The 26672-nt window shown below is 41.5% G+C and overlaps 1 protein-coding gene across 1 annotated transcript in view; it reads right to left on the bottom strand.

The window, feature by feature from the left end:
• The window catches only part of COLEC12 (collectin subfamily member 12), a 97432-nt gene extending 82870 nt beyond the window's left edge, over positions 1–14562 (bottom strand). Inside the window, exon 1 of the mRNA XM_018568761.1 lies at positions 14181–14562. Within this exon, the coding sequence (XP_018424263.1) occupies positions 14181–14187 (7 nt within the window). The 5' untranslated portion in view covers positions 14188–14562. The remainder of the gene's footprint in view (positions 1–14180) is intronic.
• Between the last annotated feature and the right edge of the window lie 12110 nt (positions 14563–26672).

Raw genomic sequence — 26672 nt, 5'->3', positions numbered from 1 at the left:
CCGAAGCCACACGAAGCAAGCCGATGTACGGCTGATTTCAGCCGGTGTACGGCTGAAATTAGCCGTACCAGCCTGAAGTGAATAGCCGAACACTGTTCGGCTCACTTCGCTTCAGATCGGTCATTCACTCGGCTGCCCTCGGCAGCTTAGTGAATAGACCCCAAAGTGTTTTGTGAATGGACAAGGGAAGAGGAAGTGTGGAGAAGTGCTGGAAGCATAGTGAGAGTTATACTTCATGCCATGAAGTGTAGCTCTCCCTATTCTTCTGGCACTGTGATAGGAGAGCTGAGCTCTCATACATTGAAGCTGCACTGTTATTTTTTGACCCCTGCTCCTCCCTTGTACAGTCACAGAACAACTTGTATTCTGTGGATCATTCACAAAATTCTAAATATTCTGTAATTGAGGAAGAGAAGGGAGGAATGGAGAAACAACACTGCAGCTTCTGTGTATGAGAGTCACAGCTTTCATAGCCACAGCGGGCCATCTCTCTATAATTCCTGGCATGGACAAAACTTTACAGAATTAAATACAGCATTCCTGCAAGTAATATACACCTAATCAGCAGTAACTTATTATTACACAGCACATTTAAATAAAAACATTTTTGCCTGAAGTTCTTCTTTAGAGAAGAACTCCGAGCATGTTAAAAAATTAACCCTTGCAGTATAAAAAAGAAACACTACCTTATCCTCGGTCCCGCAGCAGTGACCACTCACCTCTCTCTCCACTCTGGCTGTGGAATGTCCCTCTGCCTCCTCATGTCCAGTGCAAGTCAATGGATGTGATGTCACCATGGATCCTTAGACTGCCGGAGCCTGGGACAGCTGCAGGGACCGGTCTAGCAGCCAGATGGGACTAGGCATGGGTAAGTATATCTTTTTTGTTTTAGACCCTATGCCAAAACGAGCACTTAATCCTTGCAGTGTGGGGGATATGCCCACTGTAAGGGTTAATTTTGTACATTATTATACAGGATTTATATAGTGCCAAGAGTTTGCGCAGCGCTTTACAATGTAAGGAAGACATTACAATACAATTCAAGAGAAGATGGTAAGGAGGGCCCTGCCCGTGAGGGCTTACAATCTAAAAGGGAGGGGCAAGTGATACAAGAGGTGGTAGCTGCGTGGGGATGAATTGTTTGAGGAAGTGATAGTTCAGTGGTTAGGTTGAGGTGGGATAGGTTTCCCTGAAGGGATGAGTCTTTATGGATCACCTAAAGGCAGTCAGATTGGGAGATAGACGGACAGGTTGGGGTAGAGAGTTCCATAGGATGGGAGAGACTCTAGTGAAGTCCTGGAGGCGAGCATGGGAGGAGTTGATGAGGGAGCTGGAAAGCAGGAGGTCTTTTGACGGTTAGGGTGGGGAGGGGACGGTTAGGGTGATACTTTGAGACCAGGTTTGAGATATAGCCGGGGGCAGAGTTGTGGATGGCTTTGTAAGTGGTTGTTAATATTTTGAATTTTATCCTTTTGGGCTATTGGAAACCAGTGTAGGGATTGGCAGAGGGGGGTTGCAGACACTGAGCAGTTGGTTAGGTGGATTAATCTAGCAGCTGCATTCATGGTAGACTGAAGGGGGGATAGCCTTTATAGAGGTAGGACGGTTGAAGAGGGAGTAACAATAGTCAAGACCAGAGTGCTCGGAGTTCTTCTTTCAATTTTAAAGTTGCAAAGTTAGAAAATATTCATATTTGTACCCTTTGTTCTATTTTCTTTAGTTTGTTTCTGATACTTTTTAAATGTGTTAGGGAGTAAAACGTCACATGAACTCTGACCCTTGCTGCCTTGTGAAATGCCTAATGTCTAACAGCATATGGAGTCTTTTATAGGTAAGGAGGCAGAGGTCTATAATTTAAGGCCTTGTTTATTTAGGCTTCAGCCTGAATAAGAGCAGCGTGTGCAATAGGCTTTAGCAAAACTTTCTGCAAACTTCAAGCAGCTTTGTTAAAGACTTTAAAGGAAAGTTCAGTTTTAGTATAGCGATGGTAAACATACAGTAGATCTTAATAGTAGTGCTGACTAGGGCTGCAGCTAACGATTATTTTCATAATCGATTAGTTGGCCGATTATTGAGTTCGATTAATCGGTTAATCGGATAAAAAAAAAAAAGGCTCCAGTGATTGACGACTAGTTTGTGTTAAGATTGTAGTCCATCACGGGAGCAAGCTTGGCGCGGTGGAAGTAAAAAAAAAGTGTGGTGTGCAATATAGTACATTATACAGCGGCGCAGTGCAGAATACCAGCAGCTATAGAGGAATGTAGCAATAGTACATTATACTATAATGTACTATTGCTGGGATTTGTAGTCCTCTGTAGCTGGCGTTATTCTGCATTGCGCTGTATATAATGTATTATTGCTGGGATTTGTAGTCCTCTATAGCTGGTGGTATTCTCCATTGCGCTGTATAATGATTTATACTGCGCAATGCAGATTACCACTGACCAGTTATAGAGGAACAAATCCCAGCAAAAATACATTATACAGCGCAATGGAGAATACCACCAGCTATAGAGGAACAACAAGTCACAGCAATAATACATTATACCGGGTGTTTAATATATTATTGCTGGGATTTGTTGTTCCTCTATAGCTGGTGGTATTCTACAGTGTGAGCACTTTTTGTCGATCGAAAACGTTGCCAACTTTTTCAATCGTCGATTTTAATCGATTAACTGTTGCAGCTCTAGTGCTGACTATCACTATAAACAACCAGCCAGGAGGCTTTCAACACACTTGAAGTAGGGATGAAGCTCAAGGAAGCCTTCTAACAATTTGTTTAAAGTGACAGTCAGCACTCCTATTAAAATCTGACCTGGATCTTAATCTCATTAAGATCTGGGAGGTCCTATTAAGACCCCACCAAACTGGAGTTTGACATTTGCTGAAAGCTTGCAAAAGCTTGCTATACAAGCTAAAGCCAGTGCCTAAGACTGGTTATTCAGCTACTTACATAACCCAATTGTGAATGGTTCTCTTTAAAGAAGCATTTCACTACAACTGCAGGATATTCATTTAAAATAAGAAGTTATTTTAGTACATTTATCAAGTTAATACATTTGTCTATTTTTTTTTAATAGATGAGATAGTATTTATTTAGCACCTGCACAATCTTAAGAAAACGTTGTGTCTTTACACACCCAAATAAACCAATCCAAAATCATTTTTGTAGATATACTTTAATCTCTAAATTTCATTTTCAGTGCTAAGTCAATAAAAATAAGCTTGTGACAGGATGCAACAAATCCAGTGATACATATTTTGTCATTGTATTTTTGCCTTTCATCTGTATTTTGAATAGGAAGTAATAAAGCATGTTGTTATGATAACAGCAGGAAGGTCATGCTTATTGGCTTCATGTATGTTTGTGCAGACTATAAATCACAAAAGTAATTACACAGTACTGTACTTATCGTTTAGCATATTTTTTGTGGCCATGGTGGTGTATTATTACTTTTAGTGTAGAATGAGTTTTATTTCCTAGTGCTACCCAGCAGTGGTAGAACTACCAAAGTCATAAGGGGGTATAGTTCCAGGCCAATTGGCTAAAATGGGGTTCCAGCTCTTGCTCCCTCTGCATTTCCAGTAGGGAATTAAAGGCATGGGCTCTTGGAGTCAATACTAATTCAACAGCAGCATGCAGACATCATCATTTTACTGACAGGGACATTATGATGCATCTGAGTCTAAACTCTCCAATGATGCTCATTCCTCATGGGATAAGTCTACCAGTTGTTGTTTCTGAATCCCTTATATTTTGCCTTCCACGGTTCCTCCCTGCCCCTCATCAACATGCTAATGAATTTATGAAATAAAACTTCTCTGTTTTTATTACAGATCTTATTTTAGACCCGGCGGCGTCATCACTGCGTCTCTGTGCTTCGCTATGAAATGCAGGCAGATCATGGCTGGTGGGAGGAGCCAGCAGGGTTTTGTACATATCTTTCCCTATTCTTTCCCTACAGCAGCTTTGAATACACAGAGAACATGGCTGCTCTGTGCCCCCTTTTATAGGGAGGGTACATTATCCAAAACCACCCTTATTTGCCTTTCTGAGCTTGCTGGCTATAGTTCACAGCCCATGCAGTGCATTATGGTTAAAAAAAATTCCGCCCTTGTACTTGCCAGTGACTTAGGGGTCTATTCACAAAGCTGCCGAAGGATCCAGCCTTAGCTTCGGCTGATCCTTCAGCTAGCTACGGTTGCGGGAGCCCTTCGGTTCAGTTGAACCGAAGGGCTGCTGCACGACCTATTCACTATAGCCCCTACAGCACCTGAAGGCAGCCGAGCAGTTCAGGCGAGCCGAAGAGGTTTGCTTCGGCTCAACTGAAGCCTTTCGCCAAGCAAATGGCAGGTGGGCAGAGCCAGCCGTGATCTCACGGCTGGCTCCACCCAGTTGTAATGACAGAACAGAGTCCCCAAATGACCTGGGGACTCTGAACTGTCATTAAACAATAACAAGTGGGCGGAGCCGGACGTGACGTCCAGTTTTTATTCATTGGCCAAGACCTGCAAGTAGACTCTAGCAGGTGCCGGCCAATAGGAAACAGTTGGGCGGAGCTTACTGTCACTGCTTTTTTTTCCTTTTCTTTTTACCACGGAGGTACTGAGCAGAAAAGCCGAGCCAAATGCAGCTCGGCGGCATTCGGCTATTCACTCACGCCATTCGGCCACTATGAGATTAGGGGTGAACGGCAGCGAGTGAGCCGCTGGAGTTTCGGCTCATCCAATCCAGATGTTGGATCGGCTGAGTCGAAGTCCTTCTGCATTTCGGCTGAGCCCGAAGTGCAGCCGATGCACGGCTGAAATCAGCCATACTGAGCCGTAGTAAATAGCTGAACATTGTTCGGCTCACTTCAATGCGACTCGGTTGTTCATTCGGCTGCTTCGGCAACTTTGTGAATAACCCCCTTAGTGATTGCTTACAATTCATCTAAACCCAATCACTACAATCTTATATAAACAGCTATAACCTTTAGTAAAGTAATACTTGGTGATACCGCAATGAAGGTGCTTTTGTAAGGCAGTTCCTGTTATAGCGTGACAACTGTCTCCTATTGTGCTCATGCATTGGTACCCTGTCGCGTGCGCTGTGCCGACACACATTGCCCCGACATGGTCCACTTTATTCAGTTTCAAGGAGCCAGTCCAGAGTAACAATTTGCAGCTGATGATGGAGCAAATGCATGTAGACAGGAAGTAGCGGAAAGAGGATGCAGGAGATCAGCAGCAGTAAGATGCAAAGAAGGATGAAAAAACAGAATTTTCTAACAAAAAACATACACAATGATTTAACAAATAAAATGTTGTCCTCTTAGGGTTTCTATCTACTCCAAGTCTTACTCCAGACAGATTTTGGGCAGTGTAGGGAAGAATTACAATTTTTGCCAGGTTTTTATTTGACTCCATTGAGAACATATCCCCCAATTCCTGAAGATGTGACCCCCACACATGAAATGATAAGTGTGGTCATCACGTGGACAGGGATTGACAGACAATAAAAACATTGTGAGAAATTCTATCCCTTTCACAGTCTACTTACTTGTTATCTCCCCAATGGAGAGAATTTCCATTACTTTCAGTCCTGGCAAGGGGTGAGGGCAAATCCCCCTAACAGGAACACAGAGAATGATACAAACCTGACATGGGGCTCTAACCCTTTACTGCTCTGTCTAAAACAAAACACTTTGGCTGTGGTGTGACCACCCACAACCTAATATTCTAACACAAAACAATCCAATAATCCATTAGAGTCCAAGGACGGGGCTAATTGTGCCTCGCTAGACCTGTACCTAGCACACCTAAGGGAATGCACCAACAATCAGATGCTTGTGCTGACATCATTGATTTTATATGGTCACATGGCCATATTAGGTCAATATCATCAATCAAATATCACTATGTGGCCATATAGGGTCAATGACATCACAGCACCTGCCCGTTTGCTTATGTGCTACTGTGGCGTGAATTGCTCCAGTTGATTGGGCAGCAGCAGACAGAGCTTGATTCTGGGTTCAGAGGAGCTCAGGTTCAGACTGTACCTGGCCCAAACCTGAGCTCATCCCTATTCCTTGTGTATTACCGGTTGCAAACAATTTGTATGTGACTCATTATAAATGCCTACAAAAATCTATGAAAACAGAAGACGTATTTCATGGAGTTGGGCTTTAACAAAACACAATAACTCGCAGTTTAAACACAAACCTGCCTGAGGGTTGTCCCATCTCAAGTATGAGCAGTACCCCATCAAGGGTTTAATGTCTGGGAATTTGTATTTAATTTCCCAAAGATCCATTTAGGAAAACTTTTACTTTAGTGATTCCCAGAGAGCCACAAAAACTCGACTTCCCCTGGAAATATCTATGACTATGGTACAGAACCTGGAAAAGGCAAATGATGATATAATAAACATTTGTCAAAAACAATGGGTGAAGTATGTCTCGTTCCTAAATACCACAAGCCTGAAATTCTGAACTCCCTTTCAGTCATGTAGGGAGAACACATATCAACTAGCTGCTTACACTGAGCTTTTCTGGTCATCCAGAAGTCACATATTTGATATTTTAGTGAGAAAAATATTTTGTCAAATTACAAAAGAAAGCAGCAACTTATTTCTCAACTTTTCACCTCCAAAAATACCCCTATAAAAGAGGTAAGGCTGTACATGCAGCCCTTGCCAAAAGTGACTCAAGCCTGTGATTTGCAAGTTAACTACATATGAAATGTGTTTAGTCACCTGTATTTCACTTGTGTTGAGGTCTGGAAAGATACCCTGGTTATGGCTCTGTTGAGAGGCAACTTGGCAAGTGTAAAGGAAGTACTCAAGTTCCAGAGTGATGTGAGCCATGACCATACCGTGTAACACTATCCTGACCGGGACAGGCTCAGTAACACTGCACTGTGTCCATTATGACTTTTAGGAACTAAGGTGCTTGTTATCAGATAATTATGTGTTTTTATTAACACTTTATAAGCTTGCCCTCCACAGATTTAGGGTTTATGCACATGGGTGTCTGGACCCAGAGGGAAGTCAAATGTTGCAGAAATAATGCTTTTGCTGCTTTCAAGGAAACAAAAGATACATTTTGAAATGCATTTGCAATGCGTTGACTATGCATTTATGGTGCATTTACCCTGCATTATTATTACATTCCAATTTACCTATACAGAAGAATAAAAGCAGATATAATGTAGCTTACTATGCCATCGTGAATAAGCCAAATGACCTGGAGACGCTGATCTGTCATTAAACAATAACAACTGGGCAGAGCCGGCTCTGCCCAGTTTTTATTCATTGGCTGTGACAGTCAAAGGCCAAGTGTCAGCTGAAGCAGGGCGAATGGCCAGCCAAAGGCAAATGACAGCTGGGCGGAGCCCAGTTGTAATGACAGATCAGTGTCCCCAAATGACCGGGGGACACTGAACTGTCATTAAATAATAACAAGGGGGCAGAGCCGGCCGTGACGTCCAGTTCTTATTCATTGGCTGGGACCTTCTAGAAGACTCTGGCAGGTTCCGGCCAATAGGAAAAATGGGTGGAGCTAGCGGTCACTCTAGCTCCGCCCAATTGTTTTTCTTTTGCCGGCATCTGTCAGATGCTTCATTATGCGGCAGGAGTCCTTCACATGCAGCTTTTTATTTTTTTTAATCTTTTCTTTAAAATATTGTAATTAATTTTTTAATTTTCCTATTTTTTTACATTTTTGAAATCATTTTTAAACTTTTTTTTCCCATTCTTTTCACTTATTTTCTATTCTGCTCGCTACCTTGGAGGTACCGAGCAGAATAGCCGAGCTGAATGCTGATCGGCAGCATTTGGCTATTCACTCACTGCCGTTCGGCCCCTATGAGAATGGGGCGAACGGCAGCGAAGTCCTTCTGCACTGATTTCAACTGATGTACGTCAGTGCATGGCTGCCTGTCAGTGCAAAATGAGAAGTCCTTATTTTCCTTCTTGTTCCAATTAAGTGACTAAATTACTGAAGAGAAAGGGTCAGCAGGACAAACAAGACACTAGCATTTTCAAAAAGAGTGGTCAACAATGGCAACCTCTATATAGGATTTCTTTATTGACTCAGTGGGGTTAATTTACTAAATGCAAATAGGTTGTTCACTTTTCAAGGAAATGAATGTGGTGAAAATTCACTTTGCGAGTATCCAATCATGCACAAGGAAAATAAAAAAAACCTGTATTTTTACTTGCACATGATTGGATGATGGAAGTCAACAGAACGTCAACTGATTCATTAAAGTGACACTAAACTCAGGAGTTAAACCTTAAAAATGCATCCAAGTACCTTTTACTATTAACAAAAATGTATCTTATCACTCAGCTGTAAATCCTCAAATCATCTCCAAATTAATTCTGACATCATCCTTCCATCTGGAGGGTGCCTAGTTTTGTTCCCCAAGGTCCCTGTGTGTTGTAAAAAAAAAAGCCACCAGTCTAAGCTTGCTCCCGTGATGGACTACAATCTCAGAACAAATTAGTAAACTAAACATGAGATTGTAGTCCATCACAGGAATGAGCTTGGAGCGGTGGCTACTTTACAACACACACCGGGACCATGGGAAACAAAAGTAGCCACCCTCCAGAAGGAAAAACAGTGTAGGCATGAATTCAGAGATGATTTGAGGATCTACAGCTGAGTGATGCACAAATAAGACACATTTTTGGTAATATTTAGAGGAGAACTATGAGGTGAGTGCTTTACACTCACCTCATAGTTCTAGCCGACCTGTGACAATGAGACTGTCACAGGTCGGCTCAGTAGATCGGGAGGTGAGCGAACACATACCGGCGTTCGCAAACCTCTCGAACCTGTCACGGCTCTCTGCCGTGACAGGGGAGGGACTGGATTCCCCCCTCCCCGCTCCGATCCGCCAGCTCTGACTGGCGGATCGGACGGGGGAGGGGGCGGGTACAGCTGGCTCTGCCTCTAAATAGGCAGAGCCAGCTGTCAGTCACGCAGCTGGGCGCTTCCCGGCACAATTGTCGGGATCCGCTTCAGCTGCGGCATACCAGTATAGATACGCCGCAGCTGCGGTGTCTCAATACTGAGCCTAGGGTGACGGGAGGACGCTAGTTTGCGTCCTCCCGTTACCCTAAGGAGAACTATGGGGAAAAGACTTAACCCCATAGTTCTCCTTTAAGGTACTTTTTTAACATTTAACTCTAACTCCTTAGTGTCACTGTAAAATTCCCTTGCAAAGTGTACAGCCTATTTGCCTTCAGTAAATCAACTCCAAAGTATTGAAGTTAGGGGGTAAGCATAATAGCACAGGAACCAGCATCTTTAGAATGATAAATTAGCAGTGGTAGCCTGGAAATTGTTCTTTTTTTTAATGTGCAAATAAACTCTTACTTACTATCTGTAAATTCAATGTTCACAAGCAGGTCCAACTCTTAGTCACAACCCTTGTGCTGGTGGATCTTTGTCATATTTGGCTAGACACATTAAGAACAAGCTGTAAAGGTCCAAGTGTTCTGTAAAACTGGATAAATCCCAGGAACTCAGAATACCAGCTGGCATGTAACTTTTTGTGGTTATCTGTACTGATGTCTATGGTTGTTTTTTTCCTGTATTTCTAAACCAGCTGTGCTGGCTCCTGAATTTTTCAAATTCTGTGTCATCTGGCTGTGCAGATTATTGCTGATCTGTTCTTGATGGATACTGGGAGTAGTCCTCATCTGCATTTTCTGCCATAGAAAACACTGCAGTGTTTTCAGCTTTTCCTTGCTTTCAGTAGAAATTGATATTTCCCACAACACAGCTATCCTAGCTGATTAACTTTGCAATGTTGGCAAATTTAAACCTGATTTTTATTGCTGTCAACACCCCCAGGTTCTTTTCTTCCAATTTACTACATCAGCTCTACCTCTGGGCTACTTGCCTGATTTCTTTGCCAGAACAGCATCGTGTGTGGCCATGATTAGCATTGCATACAGTAAGTACTGCTGCTTGTGGTTGCCATGGAATAAGCTTCTTTCTCATTCCCTAGTAAAGCTAACATAAGAGTTTTCTTTCTGCATTCGTGTTCTGATATCCTGAATTGCAGCTGCAAATAATGTAGAAGTATAGTATATATTTCAAATAGTGATGAATAAACTGCTTTAAACATCAGGGAATCGGCAAACTGCAAAGTTATGTCAGGATATACTGTATACCTGCAAATTGTCTAGTCTGCAAAAAAAACTATACAATTCATGAATTAAGATCATTTGGGTTTCTGATTTGTGTGATTCTTATGATGTGTGCTAATTCTATCAATTTTCCTTTATTATAGCCAAACACATACACAAAAGTTGTGTTAGTCAGACATTTCCCTGTAATAACATTTAGTCCTCATGCACACTACATTGAACAAACATGAGTTCAGGTGCGTTTGAAGCTCATTCCTAAACGCACCTATATCAATGCTTTTCTATGCCAGAATGCACACCTAGACGTCCAGCAGTGTCTAGGTGCATTTGTTCTGGAAGTGTTTACCCAAAGTAGATGTTTCTGTGTCCTGGATCTGTTTGCCCAGTTTTAATCTGCAAAATACGTGTAAACACGTATCAACGCGTATAAACGCATTTAAACGCGACTATGCCTAGCACAGAAAAAGTGATCTCGGAAATATAAAGTTGTTTATACTCACCAGATTACTTCTGCTTAAACACAGCCAGCTAGTGTACATGAGGCCTTAGGGCTTATAGAAACAGGTGTTCTTGTTAAATGAAGCCTTTTCCATTCAAACACACTTTCAGCAGGTGCTAGACAAAGTTATTACACTTAAGCTGGCCATACACCTTACAACCATCGCACGACTTTCGTTGTGCGTTGGTTGTAAGGTGATTAAAATTTCGTACGACCTGCCCATCTTGGACAGGCAGATCGTACTTGCGATCACCGCATGTCCTCCCCGCTGAGGGGAGGCCTTACAGATGATTGCAATGGTGAGCGGGCAGTGTGCGCTTGCGCACCTCGGGCCGTGCGGCTTTCGTCTTGCGATTGAGCAACTCGTAATACGAAATACGCGCACGTAATACGAAAACCGTGCGACCATACAGTAAATGCGGTTGCACGCTGCCCATACACCTTACGATTATCGTACGATCGCGGGATCACCCACGATTATCATACGATATTAGTCAGGTGTATGGGCAGCTTGAGTTAAACTTCTAATAAATATTGTAATGGGAGAGGCCTATAACAGAATATAAACACACAGACGCGCCTATAATGGAATATGAACGCACAGACGGGCCTATAACGGAATATGAACGCACAGACAGGCCTACAGCAGAATATATATGCACAGACAGTCCTATAGCAGAATACATCTGCACAGACAGACCTATAACAGAACATGAAAATGCACAGAGAGGCCTATAGCGCAATATGAATGCACAGGCAGGTCTATAATGGAATCCAAATACACAAACATGCTTCCTAATGATTCTACTTTACATACCTCTGAATCCTTTACAGCAGTTGTGCCTAATGTGGGGCCAATTTGCTGACATAAAGACCAACCACATTCACTAAAGCTTTAGAATGGTACCCTAATATACCTAGACAGGGCAGCACGAGGCACTTACTTTGTAGAGCACTGTAACATGAGGATGTGAACCATCTGTGCATTGTGGTGCTCTGCATTAAAAAAAAAAAGGAAATGTCCAATTTTCAGTTTGTTGCAGTATGGTCAATGGGCTGCCTTTAGAACAATGGGTTGCCTTAACACAACACATGGTAATGCATGAATATCGTAAATTACCTCACATGCCTTACTGCAACGCACTAGATGTGAATGGACCAATAGTCATTTTTCCTGTGCAACTTGCAATATATAAGCTAACAGCTGGTTGATTGTTGGGAGCAACAAGTAAAAGGTGTTAGGAGGTACGGATGCTACCATTGCTGACATCCCCTTCTGAAAACGCTAGTTACATGGATGTCATAGTAAATCAGTGGCTTTACTACTTTTTGTGTTCCTGATCTCATATAGTAGGCTCAGGAATTCCCACGTTATTCTGACTCTCCTGGGCTGCATACTTGGCCAGCGATTCAGAAAGTATTGCATCCCAATGACAGCCAAGCAACTAGCGCTTTCACAATGAGGTCAGCAATAGAATTCTCCATTTCTTCCACTACAGGTTCTGCTTGAAGTTACAAATGGCTAATGATAAATGTCTGGGCCACACATGTAGCAATACGTGTGGGAAGGGGGCTTAAAGTGGAAGGTAATATGAAATGACCAGTTGGTGCACACATGCTGGAAATGTAGTCATCACTTTACAGCCATTCAAGTGAACTGAAGTTGAATTGGCTAAATGCTTAAAGTGCAACTGAAGCCAAAATTTGTTTTGGATAAAGTGGAGATACATTAAAACACCTGTTTTTTGCTGTCTGTGTCCCCGTAGGGGAGATTTGCCTTTCTTATATGTCCTGGTGACCATTATCACTGAAGTGAAAATGAAAGAAAATCCCACATTTGGGGTTTTCATGAGAACAGGAATAAATGGGAAATCCTCCAATGGGGACACTAGTTCTGGTGACCCTGCTGACCACTTGGGATTTCCACTCTTTTTGGAGGGATTCCTTCTCGGACAGGAAGTGAAGGTTTTTAAAAGTTATAGATCGATACTATATTATCAAATGGTTAGTGTGACCCCGCTATGAACACATAAACGTCCAGTCGCTGTGTCATTTTCCAGATCAAATCTTTTCTTTATTATTCAGAATCTGGAACATATCTTTTTGCAGCAGCAGGGCTCATAAATAAGCTTCATGTCCTCAAGGTCCTTCTAGCTACAATGAAAGCAGTATGCCAGTTTAATAAATACATTGTTCTGCTTGTTTGTTTTTACTGACTCTGTAAACCTCCAAAGAGTGTAGTAATGTCCTGTAAGTCACTTGAACTTCTCCTGGACTGGATGCTCTGTGTCTCACTGGCCCTAATTGGAGCAGCATGTCTCATACTTGTAACCTCCACTTATGCTCAGATCTCAAATATGTTGAGAAAAAAGCAAATATTTTCCAGTCAGTGGATCCTGGATAGAAGGATGCCAAATATATTTCACAAGCCAGTCCTGCCTCCACTGGCACCTAACCATTTCCAGATGTGTGCAGGAAAACACAGCACATCACGAAAGGCCAGTGTGGGGCTGTGCTTAGGGGAGCGGAGGACAAAAAAACACATCAGTACAATGCCAAACAGGGGCCAAGGAACTTTCCAGCAGGCTACCATACTACCTGAGCTGACAAGAGAGATAGGGCTTACCTAGATGTGCTTTGTTGTGAAATGCTGCCTTATGTATTCAAACACAGGGCTGTGTGAGCTCTCCGCAAATCACAACACAAGGCTCGGGATTGATCTGCTTTTCCTGCAATTATTATTATTATCATCATTATTATTATTCAGGAAGTATGTATCATTAACAGTTTACAAAATAAAGGAAGGCAGTACAGTTACAATACAATTCAATACAGGAGGGTTAGGAGGGCCCTGGTCTTGAGCGCTTACACTCCAGTAAGAGGGGGAGGCGATACAAAAGACATTAATTGGGAGGGATGAGCTGATGGAAGAAGTAAAAGTCCAGTTATGTGGAGGTGAAGAGATGAGTTTTCAAGGATCAAAATGGGACCTGTTACATCCCAAGGAACGCAAAGCAAGCCAGGTCAGACGCAGCCTTGGGCCTCATTCACACTTGCAGTATCAAACCTGAGTTTCTAAATGCTTACAAATGACTTTTAATGGTACAGTTCAAACTGCGTTTAGGTGCTGTCGGTGTAGCTGCGTTTAGAGAAAACAGAATTTGTGTTGTGGAACTACAAGTCCCACGAGGTATTGCAAGTCCCTGACAGCCACAGGCATAACTTGCAGAGGCAGAGGCATGATAAGAATTGTAGTTTCACCCCAGCAGGAGTGCTGAGGTTGCCTAACACTGTCCTAAAAAATAAGGTATGCTCACTAATATTGCAAAGAACGGTAAACTATTGTAAATAACTCTGATAGAAGCAGCAGGAAGACTGGAACAGACAAAATCTGGAGCAGCTGTGCATGGCAACCAATCAGCTTCTAGTTTTCACTTTTAAAGCTTAACTGACTGAGCTGAAGATAGAAGCTGATTGGTTACCAGCTCCACTTTTAGTAACCCCCCTCCAATGTATATATACTGTCCAGAGGCTTACCTTTCATCTTGGCACTGTAGTGGATACTGCAGGCAGACTGGAGGTGCCTCTGTTGAGTAGTCTCTAGCCTGGTGGTCTTCTGAGTTGTTATATGTCCATATTGCCTAGCTAGGTGACACCCTTATGAGGGGCTCAGCCCTCTGTCTTCTCAGTCCCAGCTCCCTGAAAAAAGAAGCAGATAGTACTCAGTCTCTCCCCGGCAGACTTTGCTGAGCCTGAGTTGAACTCCCTCCTACTCTGTCATACGACAGCTGCTGATGCTGCTCCAAACTTAGTAGACCTGATGCAGAAAACAGGGCTGTCACCTACTCCACTAAAAACACAACATTTCCAGGGACCTCAGCAAAGGATAAAGACAAGCCGGGGAAGAAGATATCCCAGTGACTGCAAATTTATTGGAAAACCATGTGCTTTTTGTACATATGTGTCTGAGAGCTCCGCCACTCCCCATCTCCTCCCCTTTGAAGTTTATGGGTGTCACTACAGGAGGCTGAGAGGGATGTTTGTCCAGCAGTGATATAAGGAGGGAGAGGATGGAGTGTAACATAGCATTCCACAGTGTGTATCCCTAATCTGAGAGGAAGTGGGGTGAACTCAGACTGAGCAGCAGGGAAAAAGACAGGATAGTGTTACTGTACATGCAAGAGATGGAGAGCAGAGGATGCCTGGATTGCATTAGTGCCCAAATGAAAAACACATATTTAACCACTTCAGGGCTAATGTGGCATTGATGTTATCTCTACATTTATAGCATGCTGTGCAAAGTTTTGCACCTTGAGCATGATTTGAAAATAAACGTCACCGATCTAGCCATAATACCTGTCGGAATAACACTTATTAATACGATTTAAAAGTCAATTATTAGTGATCTGTTGCGTGCCCAGCTGCTACTGATTTTCACTAGTTGTTTGAAAGACAGAATATCCAATCCCCAGGTCGGCATAATTGAATTAGAACGGAACACAAAACATTTTTTTGTAACTTATACTATGTCCATTCAGGCAGACAGGATATTATTCCTGTGGGAGGGCGGATTTAATTTATCACTAGCTGGCATTTCACGCTAGAATGGAAACGCTGCTTATTTTGGAAATATGAGGAAGACTGTCAATATGACGTTTCTGATGTATTTATTATAAAAGCTTATCTGATACATGTAGGCCCAAAATAGAACAAACATGGCCAATGTAGGAAACAGCTTGTTGTGACAACAAAGTTATAATGATATGTATGAAACAGCAACATAAAAATGATGTGCAATCAATATTTTGTACTGTTTAACCCTTTCAGGTAAAAAGCATTCCAGATAAAAGGTCGTCCTTTTAGCTTGTTCAGCTGAATAAAAAAACTCTAATAGTGTATGGTCAACCTAAAGGGTATCTATGGAGAAAAACTACAAATAAATATGTATTTCTATATTGAATTTCCATAAATTCAATCCCACTCCTAATAACCATATTGATCTAGAAGTTTGTAAACTTGCTTATTGAGAGGCCCATAGGATGTACTTCCTCATTGCAGTGACACCATTTCACTGCACCCTGTGAATATGAACTTCCTTGTGTCACGACTCAGAGAGCCTGCCTTCTGAACTACAATCCAATAACTGAACAATGTAAGATTATCATTGCTTGCTGGACGCAATGCATTATGGGCTGTGTAGTCTTGAGAAATTGAGATTGCATCACATCAAGCAGCAGGGAAAGACATGTAGGAAAGACAAGAACACTAGGAATCCAGGAAGTTTTTGAAAGTGTGGACAGTTAGAAGCCTGTCAGTTGGCCCAAACCCATTCAAAACTGTTATTACCATCTCCTCCTCCAGAGAGGTGCATTGCCCACCCCGCAGCTACCAATGCCTCTGATTGGGCCGGGAGGTGGGCAGTGGCAGTAATAGTTTTGAGCGGGCTTGGGCAAACTCAGGTGAATTGGGTTCACACCAAGCTCAGGCTCATCTCTACCCACTACATAAAAGGGCTTTTTTCAATAAAGCTTTGATTGCATTATCAAAAACATCTATAGTATGTATTCCGTTGTTGTTATAAAAGGATAGTATATGCTGGGACTTAAGATCTCTTTTAAGCAGTGACGTAAGGGTCAGATGATGGAACAGTAGGGGTAACAGGCATCTGACACTCCTGGAATTGTTAAATGCTGAAGAGTTGCAGTGCTGGAATGGAGGGAAGGTAGGAGACAAGCCACCAGGAAGGAGACTCCCAAAAGCACTTTTATTGCATGGACTTTTCATCTGGATTTAATTTTAACCTGACAGGATCGCTTTAAGGAATCCTCCTATGAAAGAATCATGGAGGCTGCCATTGCTGACCTTTATTTCTGAAAATGCTAGTTACCTAGCTGGTATGTTGAACCCTTTACTACAGTATGAGTGAACTCTGCAGATAAGGACTTCTCACTTATTCCTGACTTTCCGATCTGCACACATGTTTAGGGTCATTGACTCAAAGTACTGGAACCAGAGAATAGCAAAACAGCCAGGTAATTAGCAGTAATCCATAATAACCAACAAGAAATCTTTTTTTACTAATTTCTCTATGATTAACTGAATCACGATAATCCAATCAAGGCAGATATTGACTTCCAAGAACAGTAAGGCTGTGAATGCTGGGGTACAGGTGGTACTGGGTGCTCTCAAATTACATTAAGTATATAGAGAAAATTAAGCATGTCCCAGGACTTTTCAGGTGCCAAAAATTGGGATAGTTTGTATTGTTGCTGACCTTTGGGATGCAGAATTCCAGAGAAAGTAGCTATAGATTACTCAGCAGGACATCTGTTATGTGTTGAAAAATATTGCCACCCACAAAAAGGGCTTCAAAGCCAATCTTTGAGCTGGGTACTCTTCTTCTGTATATTACTCCACCATCCCTGAATGCTGCAAATAGTGGTGCCCTGTACTCATGCTGGGCGCTATTCAACCCAAAAGACAAGTGGTGCAAAGGAGAACTATGAGGTGAGTGATTTTCCCTCATCCACATAATTAGAGTCAACCTATGACAAAGAAGCTGGAGGGACATACCGTTGTTCGGTCACTTCCTGATCATCTCCCTGCAGAGAGCGGTGACTATCAATCACCGCTCTCTGTATATCGAGGGCAATAGCTCGCTATATACTGAGCTTTTGGGTCACGAAAGGAGGTTAGCATATGTCCTCCCATGACCCTAAAGAGAACTATGGGGAAAAAAACTTACCCCATAGCCTTTTAACTTCACGGGACAGCACTGGGGTAGAGGTGAGTATTGCAGATAGGGATGTTTTTACAAAATTTTTACCACCTTTTTACCACTTGTCTTTAAATTTAGACTTATGTAAATGTTTCCATTATTTCTTAAAGCTGGACTGACCCTGTAAAGGTTTAGTCCACAAAACTGCTATTTCAGTTTTAGTTAGATGCTTACCATCTACAAATTCCTTATATTTTTCTCATAGTCAAGGAGTTTTGGGAAATATGCACTTGGTTTCTTAGTTTTGCACATCTGCTGTGGCCATTACTAGAGGTTTCAACTCTGCTGAATTTTTTATTTAGATTATATTATAGAGGAAGTAACATACGCTGCTGGAACACAAAAAGTGGGAAACTCCCCACTTAATAGGAGCAGAGAAAACGACTCTGTAAGGCCTCTTTCACACAGTCCAATCAGGAGGGCATAGGACCCATAGACTATCACTGGCTGTCTGAAAAACTGACCTGCAGACCTGATCGGAAAACCTGTGTGAAAAGGCTCTAGTAGGGAACTCTGCCTGTCATATAAGAGGCCACGGGCTGCACCTATAGCTATAGTATCAAATTGGAAGGACTAACTTTAACTTAATACCATAACGGACCATGGCTGCCACTAACACAAGCAGCAAAACAACTAGAAGCAATTCATCCATTTACTGCACTAACTGCATCCAACTTCCCTTTAGTAAAATTTCTTTATAAATTTAAAATAAATTCTACATTTCGATAGTTGTTATTTTACTTTGGACAAAGTATTTCCCTGTCAGGCTTTTTATTATATTGTGTGGGGTGTCCTTAAGAATTAACACATGATAAAGAAAGTCACTAGACTTGTTAAAGTTTAACTATATCAGGGAAAACCATTAAACGAATAATTATATTAAAAACACATCTGTTTTGCTATTATTGGAGAACAGCATTTAATGAAAAGGGTTTTCATTTGTAGTATAGGAAACACACAGTATACATGGCATGGTTTAATGATAAACTGATGCTGAAAAAGTACTGACAGCTCGTTACCTATCCCACTGCTAAAGATTCTCCTACATTTTCGGTTCTATGTGTTATTGAATCTCGTGGAATCTCCATAATAATGAAGAATACATCCAGCTTTTTTGGGCCTGAATGTAGCAGTGCAACTGAGCAACCATTACAGCTCATTTATAGTAAGTTTAATAACTTTTTATGTGTATGTGTCAATGTCAAGGTATCATATAATAATGAGATTATCACTATACCGTACAGTATATCCCAGTGTTTATGTACTGCACTGTGGGTGTATACTCGGATTCAATACAGTGTATGGCTTAGAGTAGTATCTCCACTCCTAATAGTGTGATTAAACCCTAGGCCTTGTAGTTGCTCATCACATGATATGAACAACACAGAAAATTTATTTTAGCTTGTGCTGATACTTCAAGCCCAACTTGGTCACTGCCATTAGTGGTTTGCCTCCCTCCAAGTTCTCTGCTTCGGCTCCCCAAACTGAATACCTTTAGTCGCTGTCAGGTCATGTGATGCATAGGGTCCTCTTCATCTTCTTTCCTTCTCCGGTGGTGGATAGTCTTGAATGCTTCAGGGAATGGTGCACAACATTAGGAGATGTAGGAAATCTCCAACATGGACACAGGCAGCAATAAAAAACTGATTAAGGTTCTTATTTTTTAAATGTGTAATGGAAGTCATTATATTTAAGTACCTTCCATTTTAAGAAAGCTGTGATTGCGTGCCCGCTAGGGGGCGCGCGCGAGCAGAAAAAAATTGCCGTCTGGAGACGGCAACCCGCAGATGCTGCAGTGCCGTCCGTCCGTTTTTTTACTACGGGCGGACGGCAAGAGGTTAATGTGCTATAGGGAATAGGAAGAAGAAGTGTGTTTTGAATGCTTATTTGAATATTGGCATTGCTAGATAGATCAGGCCTGCAAGTCAAAGGTACTGGTCTATATGAATATATGATGGGTAGCATTAACTGACCTATGCCTACCCTTGCTATTTTGAACAGTATTTCATTGTTATATAATGTAAGCCTTTGCAATTGCTTAGGAGCGCCTTGTGGGTTCTTTTTAGATTATTTTGGTAGCCCACCATAACCTGCTTCAAGCTGCTTTTGCATTCCCATTGACTTGTATGGGAAGAGAAGCAGTTCTGATGCAAACAAAGGACCATCAAAATTGGTGCTTCTTTCATTTCCACAGCTTTATTCAGCTGCAAGGAGCCGGAGAAGCTGCAAAGTTGTAGCATACTAAGAGCTATGGACTCTTTCCAAGTGGCATTGCTGTCTCATGGATGGTGGCGAGCCACATGCTCCTCTATACCTAGAGGTATATTTTTTTCTCCTGGTATCTGAATGGAGTCATGGGGGGACAAAGAAAGCTGAGTATGTTCTTCTGGGAAGAGAGAGGTTAACGCAAACCGGTTGCTTTGCCCTGCATGCGTGGACTGGCCTTTTAACAATCCATAAGGCGTGAATGATCTATCTTGGTATCTTTGCCAGTGGTATTCTGGTAAAAGAGAAAACACTTTTTAACTGAGAATGTGATTAAGTTATTTACCCCTTTGTTAGCTATTGCAATAAATCAGAACAATGTGTTTCTGCATTCACAATACACTGATTAATACAAAAAATTAATGGAGCCCCTCGATTTAGCTCAGAGGTTTGTCACGTGCTCTGATTGCTATAGCCAGCACATTGGGTGTAACCAAGAATAGTATTGTGTAAAATGACCAAATACCTCATCTGCAACATCTGGCCTTGTAAATGTATTACAAAGATTTGGAAAGCAGTGCTAAAAGAATTCCAAAAATGAGGATACCTCAATATGCAACAAATTTTAGACAGACAAACCACAGCAGGAGAGCTGCCAGATTGTCACAGGAAATGTCACTGTGCATGGCCTGCTGGCTTAACTGAAGGGTAGAATAAGGTAAAACTGTCCTCAAAATAAATAAGGGGTGTAGTACAGGGCATACATTTAAAGTGTAACTCTAGCCAAGATGTTTTGTTCTTGTTTTGGGTAGAGTGAGAAAGGGTTATAAAGTCATGGCCAAAAATATCGGCACCCCTGCATTTCTGTCAGATAATGCACCACTTTGTGCAGAAAATTGTTGCAATTACAAATGTTTCGGCATTCTTATGTTTATTTCTTTTGCTTGTATTGGTATGACACAAAAAAAGTGGATTAAAAAAAAGCCAAATCTGACACATTCCACGCAAAACTCCAAAAATGGACTGGACAAAATTATTGGCACTTTCTCCAAATTGAAGAAATAATTACATTCTAAGTTTTTGTGGAAAAGCATGGACAATCTCAAGGTTACAAGTCCATTTCCAGAGATCTTAATGTTCCTGTGTCCACTGTGTGCAACTTTATCAAGAAGTTTACAGCCCATGGCAAAAGCCCATCATTCTACTGTTTTCAGAAAAAGAAATGTGGCCTTTAAAGAAAAAAAATACAGTCCCTACAGTCAAACACAGTGGAGGTTCATTGATGTTTTGGGGTTGCTTTGCTGCTTCAGGCACTGGATGTCATGACTGTGTGCATGGCATTATGAAATCTGAAAACTACCAAAGAATTCTGGGGTGCAATGAAGGGCCCAGTGTCAGAAAGTTGGGTCTCCATCAGAGGTCATGGGTCTTACAGCAGTACAATGACCCAAAGCACATGTCAAAAAGCGCCCAGAAATGGTTTCAAACAAAGTGCTGGAGAGTACTGGACTTGCCAGCAATGAGTCCAGATCTAAATCCTATGGAGCACCTATGGAGAGATCTCAAAACAGCAGTTGGGAAAATGAACCCTTCCAATCTGAGAGACCTGGAGCAGTTGGCGAAAGAAGAGTGGCCCAAAATTCCTGTAGAGAGGTGTAAGAAACTAATTGATGGTTACACAAAGCGATTGATTTCAGGTATTTTTTCCAAGGGCTGTGTTACCAAATATTAGTTGAGGGTGCTAATAATTTTGTCCAGTCCATTTTTGGAGTTTTGCATGGAATGTGTTAAATGTGGCTTTTTTCTCCACTTTTTTGTGTGATACCAATACAAACAAAAGAAATAAACATGAGAATGCCTAAACATGTGTAATTTCTGCGCCAAGTGGTGCATTATCTGACAGAAATGCAGGGGTGCCAATATATTTGCCTATGACTGTATGTAATGTTTTTATTGTCATCTTTTGGGAGTTTTCCCTGCACCTCCTGTCCCAGTAACAGTGTGCGACCACAGTAGGGAAATCTTCCCTTAATCCCTGTCGCAGGAATGAAAGTGAGAGGAAATTCTTCACCAGCTTTAGCTCACTCTTCTCACTCTCCCAGCAGTGACTTGGCTGCATTTCACCTCCTCATATAAACACAGCGAACTTGCTTTATGTTCACACAAATTTAGATAATTTGCATTTCTTTGAGTACGATTTAGCTTTAGATTTAGCACAAACGAATGGGCTGCCCTACTGCAATGCACCCTGCAGCGCACCTGTGAAGTCACATTGCAGATGTGTGAATGGGGGCTAAGGTATGTAATATGCGTTTGGGGTGAGGGAAGAAACCAGCATGGAAGAAGGGATACCAACAACAGCATAAGCAGAATATTGAAATGTAGTGTACTTGGTTCTATTAAACCCAGGATCCTAGTGATGCCAGAAAAACATGCTAACCACTTAGCTATGATTGCCATCCCTGGATATGCAATTATTCTTACTATTCTTACTTACTTATTATTGGAAATACTATTCACAGTTATCAAGGGAGATACAAGCTCAGTTTTATTACAGCTTCCAGTGCCCATACGTCTTTCTTTTAATTCCCATATTTCAGAATTTTGCAAAGCTGCTGACCTGCTCCATTGGCACTTGACTCATTCATCGTCTCCATGTGTCCCTTACTGCTGCAACAATAACATAGTATGTGTGGATTTGAAGTTAGACTAGCAATGAACAAATCATAGGATGACCTGGTGGGCTACAAAGGTATAATAAATCATGCAGCTGTGATGGGTCCTATCAGTATGGCTCATCTAATTTCCTTCTTCTTATTTCCTCCTATAGACTTATGCATTTTCTAAAAACTTTAGGGGTGATTTACATCTATCTGTTGCACGTTACCTGCATTAACACATTTCAGTGTCATTCCCAATGGCACCAAAGAACGTGTGTTGCAGTGCCCAAAAGTGCATTACATCAAATATATTGGTGCATTGGCAGTCCATAATATTTAATGGCCTGCCTAAATGTAACACACATTAACATACAACATAACGGGAATTAACGCAGTGCATGCATCACACAAATGTAAAGGAGCCTTTAAAGATATGCATGCAGTTAGTCTTATTTAACTATGTCTAATGACTTAGCTTGTAAATTCAGTTGGATCTATGATACATTTTATTGACTGGTCAAACATGATTTTCTGTGCTTTTTTAATTCAATATAATTTTTTAACCAAAAATCAGGATAAAATGCTGTTGCATTTTCTATTTAATTACATACAATCAATGTTAAATTTGAAAGTAACGGTCATACAAACATTTCTGTTCCCCAACTCATTGTTACAGCAAGTTGAGGCTGACAAAAAAAGGAAAATGTGTATTGTTTGATCTCTGTTGATCCTAAATTTAGAAAACAAGTTGTGTGTAAGAGTAAAGCAAGGAAAGATGATGGTTGTGATTGCTCATATAAAACTACTAGTTGCCTTAAACTGTCAAACTTTTTTACAATAATGTAATCAAACAAATACACATTGCCCAGCAAAGTATTTCATTAAACATTTGCCCAAACATTTACAGTCATCATGTTTTCAAACAGCTGGTTCCAAATCTCAGCTCTGCTTCCCTGTCCAGTACACGATCGCAAGAGAGACCACCGTCTACAGCAGTTATCCATCTACTAGCTTGCAGAAGAAAGAGTGGGGAGCAGAGGAACCTTTGCCCTGCAGTGTCTGGGCATTTATGAATACATACGTATTCTGCCGCACTCCTTACCAGACTCTCCTTCATTCAGAAAATAGGCGCCGAAGTGACCACGGATCATGTTGCGTAAATCACATAAGAAAGCAGGAATGTCACCAGATCACCTTGATAATATATCCAAGCACATGTTCTTTATTGGCACATATTGTCACATATACAGTGCAATGTTTCAGGGCCATGCAGGGTCCCCTTCATTAGGCTCAAAATTATAAAATATGCTGTGAATAATTCCTTAAATAACCCAACACCCAATACAAACCAACATGGTGTATGGCTTTTAGCATGGGAGTATACACTACAAGCCATACAAGACCACCAGGTCTTTTTTTTTAAGGAGATACTTTAATTAAGTCAATAGAATTGTTACTGTTAAATAATCCTACCTTTTTAGCTTAAGTGAAGCTTGACATTCACTTTCATTTATAACGCAGACGTCAGGGGTATGTAATGCAGAGATTAGTATGTAACGCATAGTGCAGGAGTTAGGACTTATTAACACAGCAGAGTGCAGGCATCAGTAGTAAATAAGACAGAGTTCAGGGATCAGTAGCAACTAAAAGAGTGCAGGGGTCAGGAGTAAGTAAAGCAGAGGTCAGTAGTAATACAGGGGTCAGTAGTAAGTAATGCAGAGTTTAGTAGTAAGTAATGCCGTGCAGAGTGCAGGAGTCAGTAGTAAGTAAGACAGAGTTCAGGGATCAGTAGTAAGTAACACAGAGTGCAAGGGTCAGTCATGAGTATCACAGAGTGCAGGGGTCAGTAGTAAAGAATGCAGAGTTCAGTATTAAATAATGCAGCGTTCAGAGGTCAGTATTAAATAAAGCAGAGTTCAGAGGTCAGTAGTAGCGCAGAGTGCAGGGGTCAGGGTCAGTTAAACCCCCTATTTCTCTATCAACAATATCAAGCACTGATGTAGAGGGACAATTTGAGCTCTTTGCAAAAGCATTTGCACTGATAACATGCAGGTTGGAATATCACACCACCTACATCTTGAGAGAGTAAAAATGTTTATTATTGTGGAATAGCTCGCTTTCATCACTGGTAGTTCAAGAGCAATATGAGTCCAATCTATGGCACCTAGGAAATTAGGCATTCCCCCATGGAGTAAAAGTTGTGTTTTGCTACTTTATAGCCAGAAGATATCTGAGATTGTCTGATTGTAGCAAGGACAACCTAAGGCTGGGCACACACCTTACAACCATCGCAAGACTTTTGTCTTGCGATGGTTTTAAGGTAATTTAAAAAACGTACGATCTGCCTATCTTGGACAGGCAGATCGTACTTGCGATGATCGCAAGCCCGCCCCGCTGAGGGGCGGGCTTCCGATGACCGCAATGCTGAACGGGCAGTGTGCGCTTGCGCACACCGGCCCGTGCGGCTTTTATCTTGCGAACATGCCACAAACCAGCCGAACATCGCATGATGTTCGGCTGGTTTTCGAACATGTTCCTAGGGTAAAAGTCGTGCGACCTTACAGTAGCAGAGGTCGCACGGCTCCCACACACCTTACGATAATCGTACGATCGCGGGATTTCCCCGCGATTATAGTACGATTATTGTAAGGTGTGTGGGCCCCCTTAACACTGACATGACAATTCTAATTCAGCAGCAATTCCCGCCCCCCACCCCCTTCCCCAAGTGACAAATCGTTTAGAGTTTGCTTTATTAACCAGGGTTCCCACCAAATATTGAGTAATTGCATACTCATGGTGGACTAAAACATATCACACAGTTTTTTTAATTTTAATAAATCTAAAAATCTAGAAAACCCATATAAAGTAACAATGTGGTAAAACATCTGAAATAGCATGGCCATCAGAGAACACCAATATAAAGCCTCCAGGCATTTATTTTGATGGGATTAAGACATTTATATATTCGACAAACATAAAGATTTCACAAATTTAGGAATATATAAATTGAAAACAATCCAAGATTGATAAATGTGTGCCATGACGGCAAATTAATCAGTTTGTTCTGCCAATTAACCTTATATTCCATCTTTACTGTTTAATTTCTTAAAAATATATTTGTATAGCATGCGGTTTTTAGTAAACTACAAAGCAACGGGTGGTGCCATCCACACTCAGCCAGCTGGATAGACTTCAGAGCTGGGAGGCCACCCCTTAGGCATAAACAGTTTAGGCATAAATCTCTGCCTACTTAGGAACTATTTTCAAGACTTGTAAGGGCAAAGCAGATCTCATGTAAAGTGCAGTTTAGAGACTGTCTTGAAACTCCAGTGTTAATGGAATATCCTCTGCATGGCAGACATACACATTTTCAATGTGGAACCCAGCTTTTATTTGTGTACTTGTCCAGGACAACATTTCACCATCATCGGCTTTGATTCACAAATGTCAGAATCGTGATGCCAATTTTCCAAGGCAAGCTATTTTTTAAAGCTTATGACTGCATAACATTAGCACTCCGAGCCAAGGGAAACAAACCCTGACAGAGGACGTTTATTCTGCAGAAATTTTTAGCTCTTTAAAGCGTCTGCTTGTCATGAGCTAAAAACAGTGTGCACTAAAAATGTAAGGTGCAGTACTAGGAGCAGGTGTAAAAAAAAGTGCGTAGATGTTTTTTTTTCAACATGGAAAATTGGAAATAGTGTACACATGAACACTGATCACTTAAAGAACTAGTACATACATTAGGTATTCTATATGCGCATAAAAGCATAAAAGAATAAAAGAAACAGTTGGTATATTTTCAATCATATTTCTCTGTGTCTACTTCTCCCCCTTGTTACTGCAATTTAAAACATATATTTAAGAGCCCTAAATATATTTATCAGGTTTTTTCAGCAGAATTTGTACAGCCAACACTTCTGTGACATCTTCTCTGTCACAGCTTAGCGTGGGTTCTCTGTCAGGCAGAGCTGTTGATTGTCTGCCTCTTCCTAAGTAGCCAATCAGTTCTTCTGCCTTATACAAAACTCCTCCTCTAAGCCAAATTGAAAAAAGAGAATGTCACAAGACTGCATTTGTTCAGATCCAGTAAACCATTAAATATGTCCAGCCTTTGAGTCAATTCCCACAATATACGTTGGGGCTGCTCTGGCCGTTGTTTCCAGCGCAATCCCTAGACAAGGCATTTTTGCCTTGTCATGGACCGCCTTGGTTCCCATCGCAACGCAGTGGTGTGCGCTGAAAAAAAGTACGTACTGCTGTACTTTTTTTCAGAGCAGCGTGATGTGACGCATAACAACCACCTCACACCCCACTGTGCTTGTAGAACTGAATGAAATGTCACTTGGCAACACACACCAGGCGTTGTGTGTTTAGCGCAGTGGC

Source organism: Nanorana parkeri, unplaced genomic scaffold (genome assembly GCF_000935625.1).
Source record: "Nanorana parkeri isolate BGI_ZX_2015 unplaced genomic scaffold, ASM93562v1 scaffold1240, whole genome shotgun sequence".
Classification (NCBI taxonomy): domain Eukaryota; kingdom Metazoa; phylum Chordata; class Amphibia; order Anura; family Dicroglossidae; genus Nanorana; species Nanorana parkeri.
The sequence above is the reverse complement of the archived record's forward strand: the minus strand, read 5'-3'. Positions and strand labels throughout refer to the sequence as shown.